General features: G+C 36.7%; 2 protein-coding genes across 2 annotated transcripts; both read left to right on the top strand.

The window, feature by feature from the left end:
* The first annotated feature begins 893 nt into the window (after positions 1-893).
* Positions 894-2,708, top strand: LOC120000959. Its single transcript, XM_038849144.1, has 2 exons — positions 894-1,245; positions 1,349-2,708. Exons 1-2 carry the CDS (start codon positions 1,018-1,020, stop codon positions 2,336-2,338), a joined length of 1,218 nt encoding a protein of 405 aa, XP_038705072.1. The 5' UTR covers positions 894-1,017; the 3' UTR covers positions 2,339-2,708.
* Positions 2,709-11,768: 9,060 nt separating this feature from the next.
* Positions 11,769-13,678, top strand: LOC120001140 (F-box protein At1g67340-like). Its single transcript, XM_038849407.1, has 3 exons — positions 11,769-12,295; positions 12,396-12,558; positions 12,656-13,678. Exons 1-3 carry the CDS (start codon positions 12,048-12,050, stop codon positions 13,445-13,447), a joined length of 1,203 nt encoding a protein of 400 aa, XP_038705335.1. The 5' UTR covers positions 11,769-12,047; the 3' UTR covers positions 13,448-13,678.
* The last annotated feature ends 1,141 nt before the right edge of the window (positions 13,679-14,819 follow it).

Raw genomic sequence — 14,819 nt, 5'->3', positions numbered from 1 at the left:
GCCTTTGCAAGTTGGCATGGAACTAATTTAAAGTATTTCTTCATAAGGTTAACTGGTTAAGGTGTATAATCTTTGACTATTCTTTGTTATGATTACGAGAGAACCACGTGATTACGTTGGGCAGGTAACTAATTTCAGAAGCTGTATAATCTTGACCATTCTTTGTTATAATTATCGGAGAACCACGTGATTAACTTCATTAATGTCTTTAATTAACAAATCAATCAAGAGTTAAATTGTTTAACAATATTGGAAAATTGTGTTATAACATCACTTTGCGGGTTGCACCATAATTAAATTTGCCTTTTCATTCCTTTTTTTTTTATAAATTATATACTCCCTCCGTCCCGTAAAGATAGTCATACTTTCTTCTTTATTTGTTTGTCCCAAATTATAGTCTTGTTTCATTTTTTAGAATGTAATTAGTTCATTAGTTTCTTAAAAGACCCCTATTTAATGTGTTTTGTTATCACGGTATTAATTAGGATCATCTAAGTATTAATTAGGGGTGTGTTAGGAAATATGTGAGTAAAATTAAATGTTGTTACTATATTAATTAGATTTTCTTAATCTGTGTGAAAAAAGAAGTAGGACTATCTTTATGGGACGGAGGGAGTAATTGATTACAGAGAAATTTTGTTATGCAGACCAGATAATCTCTATTGTTTTTGTAAACAAGTCGAACCCATTTGTCATTTCACTTTTTTAATAATTACAAAAAATGACCTGCATTTTAGGCTTGGGAGTTCATAATTGATTACATAATACAAACATAGAGTTTAAATAAATTAAAGTCAACAAGTCAACGCCTGGGAGTTTTAATGCATGAAACACTAATGAAAAAAGAAAATGTTATAACCACATGACTTCAAACCATTTAATATTAAATTTCATGCAACTTCAACAAGTCTTCCTAATCGATTTTTGGAGAATATAATCAATCACACCATAGAAGATACTAAATTACTTGTCCGATCCGAGCGAGGCGCAGAGCTAGCTAGTTTTCTTATTGGGTTGATGATGTCTTTGCAGATGGAGAAGAAGAGCAAGAAGCAACAAGAACTCAAGCATTTGGGGTTTGTGAGGTCAGCTTCATTACTCCTGCTGGCATGGATGTCAAAGCTCTACGAGTTCATGAAGCAGCATTCGGGGCCGTTGCAGCCAACTCTGACGAGGATTAGCAATCCTGCTTATGAGGAGTTCAAAGCCATCTCCAATGATCTTATTCTGTTTGCTGATAAGAAGGTAATTTAATTCCTGTTCTGATACGGATTTGTAATGTAAGAATCTTATGGTTTGCTTGATTTTGGTCAGCTAATTAATCTAATAATTAACGAAATCGTTGTAGGTGGATGAGGCTGTTCAGACTTTTGATAAGAATGCACCATCTTATGTGAAGAAAATAGCAAGTTTTATCATTTGGTTGATGAAAACTGCGATGGAAATCTTTGAAGAGGCTCGGAAAGGGGGGTTAAGTGCTGTTAAGCGTTATGTTAGCCTACACATTACACTATTCATTATGTCTCAGTCTATGAAGTCATTGGGTAGACTAGGCTACCTGCCGCAAATTCCATTGTTCGGACAGTTCACTGACCAGTTGTCGAAGCTGTCTTCACTTCCAATTGCTGGTCAATTGGTCGGAAATGTCACCGATATAGTTGGAGATGCTGTCAAGAAGGGATTTGGATTGGCAGAGGATGTGACCGATGCCGTTGGAGATGCTGCCAAGAAAGGTTTAAAGTTCGCGGACAATGTCACTGACGCAGTTGAGGACATAGCGAAGAAAGGCGTGGGTTTCGGTCAATCTGTAGCAGAGAATGTCACAGGCACAGTCGAAGACATTGCCAAAACAGGCTTGGGTTTAGGACAGTCTGCAGTAGAGAATGTCACTGGCACAGTTGAGGACATTGCCAAGGCAGGCTTGGGTTTAGGACAATCTGCAGTAGGGAATGTCAAAGGCACAGTTGAGGACCTTGCCAAGACAGGCTTGGGTTTAGGACAATATGCAGTAGGGAATGTCACAGGCACAGTTGAGGACCTTGCCAAGACAGGCTTGGGTTTAGGACAATCTGCAGTAGGGAATGTCAAAGGCACAGTTGAGGACCTTGCCAAGACAGGCTTGGGTTTAGGACAGTCTGCAGTAGGGAATGTGACAGGCAGAGTTGAGGACATTGCCAAGACAGGCTTGGGTTTAGGACAGTCTGCAGTAGGGAATGTGACAGGCAGAGTTGAGGACATTGCCAAGACAGGCTTGGGTTTTGGTCAATCTGCAGTCGGGAATGTCATCGATTTTCTTCCATTCCGTTCTCCAGAAAAGAAAAACAAACCATCCAAGTAGAGCAGTGAAGCAAGAATGAGAGTAGAAAAATAGAGGACCCTCGTAGTCTTTGATCCCCCGAATCAAAATAAAGTTGTTTTTCTTGTGTTTGACAATTGATTAATAAGGCAGTTCGTGTAGATTGCAATTAGTATCGTCAGTGGAACAACCTATTGTACGCTGCTTTTTCCATTTTGCAAATCTTGCTACACGTTCTTGTCCTGCATTTTGATCCATGATATATAGATAATGAGAGACATTTTTGGAAAAATCAGCAGCTACTGATATACGATCCAACCGATATGATGCCATACGGCCCAGATCGAATGTACTTAGTTGCTGTGTAATCATGATCATTAGCGGTTCTTATGTGTTTAATTTGAGTTGGCAAATAGCAATACAAGAGCAGGCTTCGGTTCAAATCCATAGCTTTCTCAAACACCAATAAAATCCTAAAATGCAAGGCCTGCATATCATTGGCAGCTCAACTTCAATTCCCAGCTTCAATATCCCTATCAGGCCTAGCTAATCAAAACTGACAATAGAATGCCTCAAGAACACAGTATCACAATAACCCTAGCTCCTAAACCGTTGCCTGAGTTTTGGACCTAACAATAATTCGCCTACTTTTAAATTGTCAAGATAAAATCTAAATGTATAAGTGATGAAAACAGTCACGGAAGAAAATTTTTGGTGCAAGTAAAAAACAAAAATACATTTTGTAAAAGATTGTAAGATCGTAAAATCGGATATTAATACGGTAAGATCTCATCAAAATTGATGTAGCGAGACCCGTGCGGGGACATGACACACATGCAACCCACACACGGACACGAGGGCCCAAGCCCAGGAGCATAAGTTGAGCCTAACTAATCATTGGAAAACCAATTGTTGACCGGACAATTGGCTTTGGGCCATATGAAAGATCTTGCGCACTTTCCCATGGATCAATTGAGACCTGGAACGAGGCCCAGTATGGAAAGATAACGTAGGGTTGTATTCGTATACATTGAGCTGAGCAAGGGGACCATCTCACAAATTACGATAATGAAAACACCCATGAGAGTTGAACTCACGACCTCCCACCTGAGTTAAGAATTATTACGGTCAAATTCATCATCTCATTCAACGACCCGTTATTCTATTATTGTATACTATACAACAAGATGAATTATGTCACTTCACATCGAAATATTGATAACAATACGAGCAACCATTTACCTTGGTGAACATATTAGTGCATGCATGGATTCAATCTCTTGGATTGGACGTCTCAATTTGGTCGATCTGATCTTCAATTTGAACCAAACCATCTGTCGCATTTGATAAAACCGAGGTCCACAGCCAATCATTCAATAACATTATCTACCACTTATTTGGTCTCCAAACCCTGATAGTCATTAGCTAGCTAGAACAACTAATTGATCTACACCTTTCATTTTCACAGCTGATGAATATGATCAACATGCCGGCCATTTGGACGGCTGGATTGCGTCATCAGGGCGATGTTACATCGTACTCAACGTTATTATAATTATGATTAACGTTAATTAACACATTTACTATAATTAAATTTCAATTTCAAAGAAAAATAATAATGATGGGGAGATGAAGTTAGATCAAATGGAGCTATCACTTGAGACGTCTAATTTGTTGTTATCCTTCAAGACGCATGAATTTAGGGACTAATATAATTTGTTACGCTTTTTATTAAATTAAATTCAAGAAGCTTAATTTAAAACCCATTATTTCTGGATTAATGTGACGTTAATGACTTAGTTAATTGTGTTTAGGTTTGAAAGTCTATAAACGATGACAGCAAGCCAAATCACTTCGTGAAGCAATTACATCAACATAAAATTACAAAAATTATATTGTAAAAAAAAGAAGAATCGTGGCTTACTTGCATTTAGATGTCGGCATTATTTAATTTTTTTTCATCATTAATTACTATACTCATATTTTTCGATTAAGTTTGATTGTGAATAAGTCCCAATCATGGCCCCATAAAAAGCACTTTAATTTTTAATCTATGAAAAGATTACATAATTTAAATATGTGGGGAGAAGAGTCAACAAATTATTACGTTAAAATCAGGAAGTGTTGGTTCGGTTGACAATCGATTGGGTTAGACATATGTGTACTCAATATTCGATTCCAATGAAAAACATATTTATCAACGGTATTTCAAAAAAAAATTATTGCGTTAAAATGTGAATTAGATTAACCGTCTTGGATAGACGTTAGCTTCACTTACCATCCAAGTAAAGTATTGTTCCACGACTAGCGGGCATTAAGCAATCTCCTTACAATGCATGCATGCATGCATGGATATATGGTATTGTACTTCCTACTTTCAAAATTTGAGAAATCATCAATTTTTTACTCCTCTAATTACGCCACAAATTGCATAAATTTTTTTCAATATTTAATATTTTGTTAAATATAAAGTCAATTTGTTACTCATCTAGTTGTACACGTTAAGCCTTTCTTTTGTTCACTATTAAGCAGTGATCGACATCTTATTTTTGTCTAAATTGGAGTTTTATTGGTTGAATTTTTCACTCATTTTTTAGCCCTTGAGTGAATCATTTTAATATCCTCAATTTGCCTTATAATATATTAGAACTAGATTTACTTAAAATAGAAACTATTTTCATTATTTAAAGATTAATTATTGTATGTTGTCTTGCCTACGTGTCCCTAAACATACCAATCAACTTTATCTCATAATTTGAAAAAATAGGTAGACCTCTTCGGTTCTCTTCTTATACGCAACGCTAATGATGATTAAAGCATGGTTAATCTAGCAATCTTGCAGACAAATTATTGCATTCGATTTAATATTCTAATCAGAGGATAAGAACCCTATACATACATATACTTATATACAGAAATTCTCCTATGTGGACCAAAAGTGTGGACCAAGTTTGTGGACTTGTTTTTCAACCATAGATGTGGTGGGTCCCATAATAAATGTGTGGCCCCCACTTATGTTGTGGTTTATTACAACCATTCGATTTTGATCCACAAACTTGGTCCACACTTTTTGGTCCACATAGGAGAATTCCTGTACTTATATATATGCCTATATGACTACATATATATGCCACTTGCGTAGTTGCATTGCATTTATCTGTTCGTGTTTGACCAAAACACAGCCACTGCAAAAAGCTGCATGAAAAAGGTCGTAGGATTCCCTTTTTTAATTGTATTTTAAAGCGGAAATAACTATTGTCGAGCTTTCTTTAAAGAAATGAAGAAAAAAAAATGGAGAGGGCTGGGAATGTTAAAATGGTGTGAAGATCACTCGAGCGTTTTAAGACGCCACGCGTGCAGGCTGACTGGGATTCTACACGGAATCCAAGAGAGTGAAGTGTCCGGAGGAAGGGGTCCCCTCCCTCCACAAAGTAAATGCTGCTAAATGCCTTAAGGAACAATAATGATTAGTAATCCCTAGCTAATTCCCTCGCTGGATCCCATTAAATATTTAAGGAATGAGAACGACATGGATTTTACGCAACCTGTATATCTTCAGCTGCCCTAAACCTTAATTGTGATGAGCATTAGTTGGAGAGTTAGTTACCGACCATGCATGTAATGACAAAATGCGATTTATTAGGTTTGTGTCGCACGCACTTAGCAACTTAATTAATTTCATAGTCACTTGGGAGTATTTTACCTTCCTAATTAGTCTTTATAACTCTCTTTAAGAATCGGCATGCTTGATTAACACACGTATCATTCAACTATCATATGCCTACTGCTTCGGTAATATATAAATACATATATATTCTTACATGCGTACAAACTTTACGCACTTGAAATCTAATGGATGCAATAAAGAACAACAAAAGTGAGGATTACATATTTACTGTGAGACTCACTGCATCTATGATTGAAAAATAAATACGTAAAATTGATGTGTATCTATGATTAATTTTGGTAACCCTAATCTTATTAGTTATCACTAACCATAGCTAACTATAGCTAATAACATATTTCAAAATTCAACTTCTCTACTTCTTAATTAAAAGTTGAAACCTTACCATTCAAGTAAAGGAGGAGTGACTGTTTTAAGAATAGTTTCAAAAGCGAACCTTCGTTTTTTGTTGCAGGGACTCCCACCCATGAACGACGAACTGTCGAATGGTGTCTTTGTCTTTTCCTTATCTTGACAAAGTCAAACAGAAAGGAAGACAGGACACCAACAATAACAATAAAATGTCAAAATTGATCAGACGAGGATTATGAGGTTGTGGCGTGTTAATGCTCCTGACACTCAAAATCTGTGAACACACGTGATATTTGGACTGGTCAAACCCACAGATGAGGTGATTCTGGCTTGTTCAAGCAGTACGTTTTACACGAGTAGTGGTATCACCACCCCTTTTTAATAATCCCACCATAAAATTGTATTTTTTTACATTATTTTATTTTTATGTTTAATTTGATATTTAATTCTTTTGATTTGTGTACGATTTGATATTAGATTCGCATTCTCATAATTGATTTTTCCACCTCAACAATTAAATAAAGTAACTAATCATATCACATCAAAATATATTAGCAAGTACAATTAATGTATGCTGTAAGTTATTCATTGTATTAAACCATCTTCGTAATATTTAGATCCAAAAAATGTCTTTATTATGAGAGGATTGTTTCACCTTAGTTTATATATCAATCCGATATGAGATTAAAAGTGCGTGACAATATTTATATCAACTCTCTAATGCAAACAATAACAGTGAACGGTGAACCGATCGATCTTCATTATCGTAAATGTTTTGAGTCTTTGACCTCAATTATCTGGACTTTAAACAGAGAAACATGCATGTACATTAAAAGCCGAAGAGAATAATTGAGAGATCATTCAATACTTCCAAAAAGGAAATTGATAAACAAACCCCCCTATTTTAAACCCCCTCCCCTTAGGTTGTCACTATTTGTCTTGTCATGTCATGTCTTTTCATCATGTCTCATCTCATATACATACATATATATATATAGATATATACATACACACATATAGGGCAGAGAATATATATATACATTTATTAATTTAAATGTTTTGATTAAGATTATTTGTTTGCTTTTTTTAATTATCATAATTTTGTAAGACATAGATAATAATTTATTCAAGTACATGAATAAAAGCTTTAGATGAAGATTTGATGAATCCATATGAGTGCATATACGCATCTAATCGTTCCGCATACGGAGTCGCTCATGCAGCTGCACAAGTATGTCTACAGTGAACCCATTCGGGTGTGATGGGAGGCATTGGATAATTCCTTGTCAAACCAACTTTGACGTAGTGATTACCATTTACGTGCTCTATAGCAATGACAACGCGTAGATAGGGTGATGGAGGAGCTGTACGTAGTGGTAGATATGTCCAACTCTCTGCATGATGAAGAACATGCAATATCACATTGTATGCAGAAGCAATCAATAGACCCATATCTGGCATTGTCATCCAATGCTCAAATGGTGCTGCAACATCATCTTGAAAAAAGTTCAGTGAGTGTTTAACACTGTATGCCCTCTCTTCACCGCCAAGTATTTCAACATATTGTTTCCAAAATGCGTCCAACTCTGCCATCAGGTTATACCGAACATTGGGCCATTCATCTTCCCCATGACCAAGACACACAGCTATCGATCGAAAGCCGCAATTTCCATAAGCTTTTACATCTTGCACGTCCCTGATGTAAGGGTGCAGTATAGCTGGAAACTGATCAATATAGGATCGTAAAATAGTAGTTTTCCTTTCTTAACATCGAACTTTCTTGTGTAGAGATAGACTGAGTATTTACAGTCCATGAGAGAGTGGTGGATTGAATACATGAACGGTCAAAAAAAGGGGCTGGCGAGTTTTACGATGCAAGGACCACTAAGCAAAAGGTGATGTTTTTTTACAATTTCAAACCATTGAAAAGTCATTCAACGGATGAGATTGGAAAAAGTCATTAAAGTAGTCTAGAGAAGGTAGGGGGTTGAAAGTAGGGGGTTGGGATAGTGCTTCCCTTTCAAAAACCAACCCATCCAAGGGAGACAAAAATCTAGACCAGGAAAGACGAGTCTTGTTCAAATAATATTATTAGAGACGAAGAAAAAGCAGGAAACTAGCTGCTCTACGTCTTTGACTTTCTTTGATAAATCCCACAATGTTAGAGTTCAGAAAGGAACCCTCTAACTTCCACCTTCTTAAGAAATTTAAACAATACCAAGTACTACAACCACTAAGAGTCATATGTAGTAATTAAGTCATCAGCCATGCATATATGTTTATCTCATATTGGTCTGTGGACGGGACTTTTTGATTTAAAAGAGACAACAACAATTAATTATTTGGGAAAATTAAATTGGAAGCATAAATGTTATTTCTAGAACACACTTGGAATTCTGAGTTTGTGATGGGCCTGTTGACTAATTGGCTATCTATCAATTGGCCTTTTACCATTTCTACATGTTAAACTTTCAATCCCAAAAATTCTGCTACGGTGATTGCGGGGACTAATGAATGAATTATGCGTTCAGATCACCAATAACACACAGTCCCTACAAAGCTAAAGCCTAGAGGACGACTCTTCTGGAACTTTAAATGGAATAAGCAAACAAGGTGGGTCCTACCTGAATGGACACAAGTGATCAACATTACTCCTAGATTGCCAGGACCGTCCCCAACTTATCTGTCATCGCATCCGTTTTTATACGTTCAACCTGGTCTTCTGGATGCTAAAGTTCACCTCCCAACCCGAAGTCCCATGAACCCACCGCAATAATAGTATAATACTTTTTAAGGTAAAATTATTACTTTTGATTATTTTTGGCAGCTGAAAAAAAATACGAGAGAGAAAAATAATTAATTTTTGAAATAAAGAGGCAAAAGAAAAATGTTTTTTTTTAAAAAAAAAAATTCTCATTATATTTTCTTGAAAGAAAAGGAAGAGTGATATAGTGGGCATAGAGTGTTCAGAATAAACTGGCACCCACGTCATAGTTGGATGGGACGGGCATTGTAAAAGTTACGGCGACGGGACACCATTATCCACGTTCTTTTACGTTCCTTACGCTACGCGACTACAACCTTCGTTTTCTGTTCTACTGGAATTCCTGTGTTTAATTACTATTTCCTTTTCTTTACAATTTTGTAATTATTGAGTTCATGTATTTAATTACCATTTCCTTTGTTTTACCAATTTAATTACTATTTTTTTGAAATACCGAGAAATATGTTTGTAGTTATAATTGAACCTTATGCACACATATGTTTTTAACTCAGTTGATTATCAATCAAATCACCTCTCGTTGGTACAAATTTAATTACTATTAAGAGCCTATAAAAGTGTAAATCATGGTTTGGTCAAACAAATGAAACAATTAAATCTGACCCAACAACAAAATAGAGCCAAAATTTTGACTTTACAATAAAAAAATGTGTCATAGGTGAAACCTCACTTTTTTGTATAAATCAACAAGAAGAGGATAAGTTATTGAGCACAACATGTCATATGAGTGATTAATCTTGAAAAAGTTTAGTTAATGGAATATAGTAAAAGTACCGACTTATTATAGGAGATATTATACCAAAAATCAATAGAAAGTTAGAAACAACGAATTATTCTTATTCTTATAGAATATTATAAGAGAATGACCAGAGAACAAAATTTGGTATCTCCTTTAAGTCTTGTCACCTCACCTCTACTAAGTGCACAAATCAATAGTAGAATACTGCAAGTGAGTTATTGGTTAGACGACAATCACATTGCTTAGAATACTATTTTCTTCTATTTGTTTCAAAGAAAATTAAATATTAAAGAAATTTAAAATTTTTGGATTTTTGGTTTAAGAAATTTTTTATAAAATATTTGTTGAAAAATTGCTTATTCTACCTAAAAAATATTAGGGAATTTAAAAAAACCTGATTTTTCTTGCAACAGATATTGGTTTTATTTTTGTAATTAAGCGTGGCGGATTAGGATTCCTTGCTAGGTTGGCCCCGCCACAAACAAAAATAAGTAAAATCTAATTCGATTTCAAGAATTAGTGTTTTAAAATATTACCATACAGCTCTAATCTGATATGGTATAAATAATTGAAATAATAAATATTTTTTTATGGCATTGAATATTTGATCTTATTTGCACAATCGAATATAACATACCTCAAAAACATCATATATACCATGTTCGCATGGGATACGCTGCTGTTATCAAAAATAATATCCCTTCATTTTCTTCATTTTGAGGTGTAAAATATTTTTTAAAATTTTCAAAAAAAAGAAAGAAAGTATATAAAATTTTGACCGATGGATCATGTATTCAACTATTACAGTGCTAATCCTTGAATTAATTTAAATTTTTATTCAACAAAAATCATTTTTTATTCAAAACCATTGATGTTTTTCATTTATTATTTTTTAATTTTTTTTTTAAAACTATTGATATCAAAAAAATAAGTAAGAGAAGAGATGTTGCTATATTTTATACTAAATTAAATGCTATCAAATTGGAATATACAAGGCAAGAAATGTGTGATTAGTGATTTGTTATCAAATTGTTTACCAGAAATGGGAGGGCATAAGAGTCAAAAAAAAGTTGATAATTCCAAAGAAAGAGTAACAGAACAACAGTTACAGTGCTAATCCTTTACTTTTGACCTCTCTTTAATGGTTTGGTCGTCGACGGGAGAATTCGCTACCAAGGTTCTTAAAACCGGACCGGTCATCAAACCGGAAAAGTCTTCGGTTCATGGTTCAAAGGTTCAACCGGGGTTCAAACCGGGTTCGAACCGGTTTTAATGTAATGAATTATTTATATATATATTTATATTATATGCATATAATATGTAAGAAAACTTCATAAAAATACAATATATTCAAATAAAATACCATTTTAAATAAAGAAAATCTCATAGCCTAGTGGTTAAAACATTTTTTAATGAACAAAAGGTCATGAGTTCAAACCCTACAAATAACAAAATTTCAAAAATATTTTATTAACATTAATAAATGACCGAACCGTTCAAAACCGGTCCGGTTCTGACCGGTTCAACCGAAGAACCGGCCGGTTCAATCGGAAATATCCCGGTTCACCAATCACCGGTTCTGGAACCTCAACCGGACCGGACAAGTGGCCGGTCACCGGTTGGACCGGTCCGACCGGCCGGTCCGGTCCGGTTTTCAAAACACTGTTCGCTACCTGAGTTTGTTGACATTGAAGTATTGAACCACTTTCCATCTTTTCATTCGTCTCGCGTCTCCACACGCGCTGTCATTTTTTGTTCCACCGTAAAAATAGTTGAAAATTACGCGAAGGGTTGATTCAGAAAAATAACTGAAGGTAGTTGCTTTTGCTTGGAACAAATTAACCGTCTTCCAAACTAACCCAAACAATCAATTTTAGAGAGAGAGAGAGAGGATGAAGTCAGTGGAGCAAAATATAAACGGGAATCATGTTTACGAGTCTCGCTCTCTATCTCTATAAGCAAAGCGAAACCGTAAATCGACGACGACAAACGGACGGATCTGGGTCAACGGCGTTTTGACCGTATGTACGACAAGTAGAGGGTCAATACTGTAACTGCAACCACTCTGGAGAGTTGGTATTTATTTATATGGATTCGGCTCTGTCTTTGTCGCTGTTTTGGTTCCCTCCTTTATATATATAGAGGTCTCACTTTGCTTTGTCTCTGATAAAGAGCGAGAGAGAGAGAGAGAGAGATGAGAACAAGGAGAGGCCTTTGTTATCCGAGACAGGATGTTTGTGTTGATAACTACACGAGATTAGTGAGGAGAGATTGCGACGGAGATTCCAGGGTTTTTCGGAGAAAGAGGCAGAGATTATCGCCTGAGGTGGCCGGAAAGTGTAATCTTTTCGATTCTCTTCCGGATGATCTTGTTATTTCTATTCTCTGCAAGCTTAGTACTACCGCCGGTTGCCCCTCTGATTTCATCAACGTTTTGTCCACGTACGTTTTTTTTCTTCCTGATAACTCTGATTTCAATTTCGAATGAATATTTGTCTTCAATTTTTTGTAAATAGCTAACACGATAGATTTCGTGAAACAGATGCAAGAGGCTGAACAGTTTAGCCCTAAATTCTCTAGTGTTATCCAGAGCTTCACAGAAAGCTTTTTCTGTTAAGGCGGAGAAGTGGTCGGAGTCCGCTCACCGATTCTTGAAACTCTGTGCCGATGCCGGAAATGTTGAGGCTTCTTACACTCTTGGCATGGTAAAGACTGACTTTCTGGAACATTCGAAGATAATTTTGTTGATAAGATTACGTTTTTCAGTATTAATGGTAATGGACATTTCTATCAATTTTGCAGATTCGATTCTACTGTTTACATAATCGAGGGAGTGGAGCTTCTTTGATGGCGAAAGCGGCAATTAGTTCTCACGCGCCGGCTCTGTACTCTCTGGCTGTTATTCAATTCAACGGAAGCGGTGGCTCTAAGAATGATAAGGACCTCAGGGCCGGTGTGGCTCTATGTGCGCGAGCCGCTTTCCTCGGCCACATAGACGCGCTGCGGGAGCTTGGACACTGCCTTCAAGACGGCTATGGCGTCCGTCAGAATATAACAGAGGGACGCCGATTTCTTGTTCAAGCCAACGCTCGTGAGTTAGGCGCTGTGCTTTCTTCTTCTGGGGTTCCTGGCATCCGGGCACGCCCATGGGTCTCTTGGACCCAGAATCCACACCCGAATCCGAGTCTTAACGTCAGCCCCAGTAATGCCAACTTGAACGGCGTGGGTTGTCCGTTGTTAAGCGATTTCGGATGTGATGTTCCGGCTCCGGAAGTTCATCCAGCAAGCCGATTCTTAGCCGAATGGTTTGCGGCTCGGGGCGAGTCAGCGGGTCCGGGTCTTAGACTATGTTCGCACGCTGGTTGTTGTAGACCGGAGACGAGAAAGCACGAGTTTCGTAGATGTTCGGTATGTGGAGCCGTGAATTACTGCTCACGCGCTTGTCAGGCGCTTGATTGGAAGCTGAGGCACAAGGCGGAGTGCACGCCCGTTGAGCGGTGGCTGGAAGAAGATGGTGAGGGCAACGAGGGCGGCGTTGAGGGTAACAGAGATAACGATGGTAACGGCCAAGATGAGGTTATGGTCGAGAGTTAACACTTATCACCAAAAATGTAACGGTACGGTGACGGTGGGAGCCGTAACGGCTAAGGGGGAGGACAAGCAAATCTTTAGAAATGATGAGGTGGCCAATTTTGGTTTGAAAATTGAGTTAAAGAAGGTCCCGCTTGACTGTATAGAGAAAAGGGTAAATCCGTAAAATCAAGGTGATTGTATGGCCCTCTTTTTTTATTAATTAGGGTTTCTTTCTCCTCTTTTCTACGGTAACAGTAATTGTAATGTAGGTATAACAAAGAAAGAATCGAATTAACGTTTGATCGAAAACAAAAACATTGGAATTCATTAGAAAATTAAGAAAAAGCTTTTTAGGGTTTTGATAGAATGAAAGATAATGACCACTAAGGTCGGTTACAAGTTAGAACCCTAATTGAGGTCAAACGGAAAAATATAAAATTATAAAATACCATTGAAAATGGAAGAAGATCCATTTGAAACCCGAAATGATGGAATTTGACGAAATGAGGGTAGGGTTTAGGGCCGTGTCAGGTTCGGTTCAATCAATCAAATTTCATTTAATTTGGACAATGTTGTAAAAAATTTTAGTTGGACAACTGCACACTCAAAATTGATTTCTATCGACTGATACAAATGGTTATTTTCTGTAACTTTCCGTTTTGATTATTTCAGCCCTCTATCAAATTGTTAGCCCTAATTACGGCAAAGCAAACTCAATTTTGGGGACATATTTGCATTTATGTATTTTTAGTAACCAGGCTTTGAGAATATTCTGGAAACGATGAATAAAACAAAATTAGGTATGAGGAGGGGGATGAATAACCAAACTACCACATGAGTCAGTCACTAAATATTATTGGGTTAGCTTTGGGGCGAAGGCAATGGGATCCAATAGCCTTGTTCATTGGTAGAGAAAAGTCAGATTCAGAGAAAATGTGAATGGTTGGTTTCAGTGACAGAGCAGCAATTTTGTGAGGTGGGGGTGGGCCAGAGTAGCCAACATAAAAAGTGATCTCAAATAATTAGTCAAAAAAAGCTGAAACATATCAATACATTGACCAGAAAAAAATAAAAAAAAGGTTATAAAAGGAAGAAAAAAGTGATGAAATGGGAAGTAATGGGAGACAGAGAGAGATGCATATCACAACTTGCTAGTTGGTCCTATATATATATATATGTAAGAAAAGTTACAAAAGGCATGAAGCATCCAATGGTGGGTGGGGGGTGCACTTAATATTTCTTTTATGGGCATTTATTTATCAGTGTTTGTTAGTGTTACTGTTATTGTTATTGTTTTTGGGTGCTCTGTGAAATTGTGGACTGATTAGTGGGTTGGGTGGTCCAGGCCCAGCCCAGTTAATGCTATCAGCCACAAGCAGGTATTGGTTCCATG

The sequence above is a fragment of the Tripterygium wilfordii genome, chromosome 6 (genome assembly GCF_013401445.1).
Source record: "Tripterygium wilfordii isolate XIE 37 chromosome 6, ASM1340144v1, whole genome shotgun sequence".
Taxonomy (NCBI): domain Eukaryota; kingdom Viridiplantae; phylum Streptophyta; class Magnoliopsida; order Celastrales; family Celastraceae; genus Tripterygium; species Tripterygium wilfordii.
Note: the sequence above shows the minus strand (reverse complement) of the source record. Positions and strands in the feature narration are given on the sequence as shown.

Coding starts and splice junctions, on each gene's coding strand:
- LOC120001140 (XM_038849407.1), top strand. CDS start 12,048: ATGAGAACAAGGAGAGGCCTTTGTTATCCGAGACAGGATGTTTGTGTT. Junction 12,296..12,395: donor TTCATCAACGTTTTGTCCAC/GTACGTTTTTTT, acceptor TTCGTGAAACAG/ATGCAAGAGGCTGAACAGTT. Junction 12,559..12,655: donor CTTCTTACACTCTTGGCATG/GTAAAGACTGAC, acceptor TCAATTTTGCAG/ATTCGATTCTACTGTTTACA.
- LOC120000959 (XM_038849144.1), top strand. CDS start 1,018: ATGATGTCTTTGCAGATGGAGAAGAAGAGCAAGAAGCAACAAGAACTC. Junction 1,246..1,348: donor TTCTGTTTGCTGATAAGAAG/GTAATTTAATTC, acceptor AAATCGTTGTAG/GTGGATGAGGCTGTTCAGAC.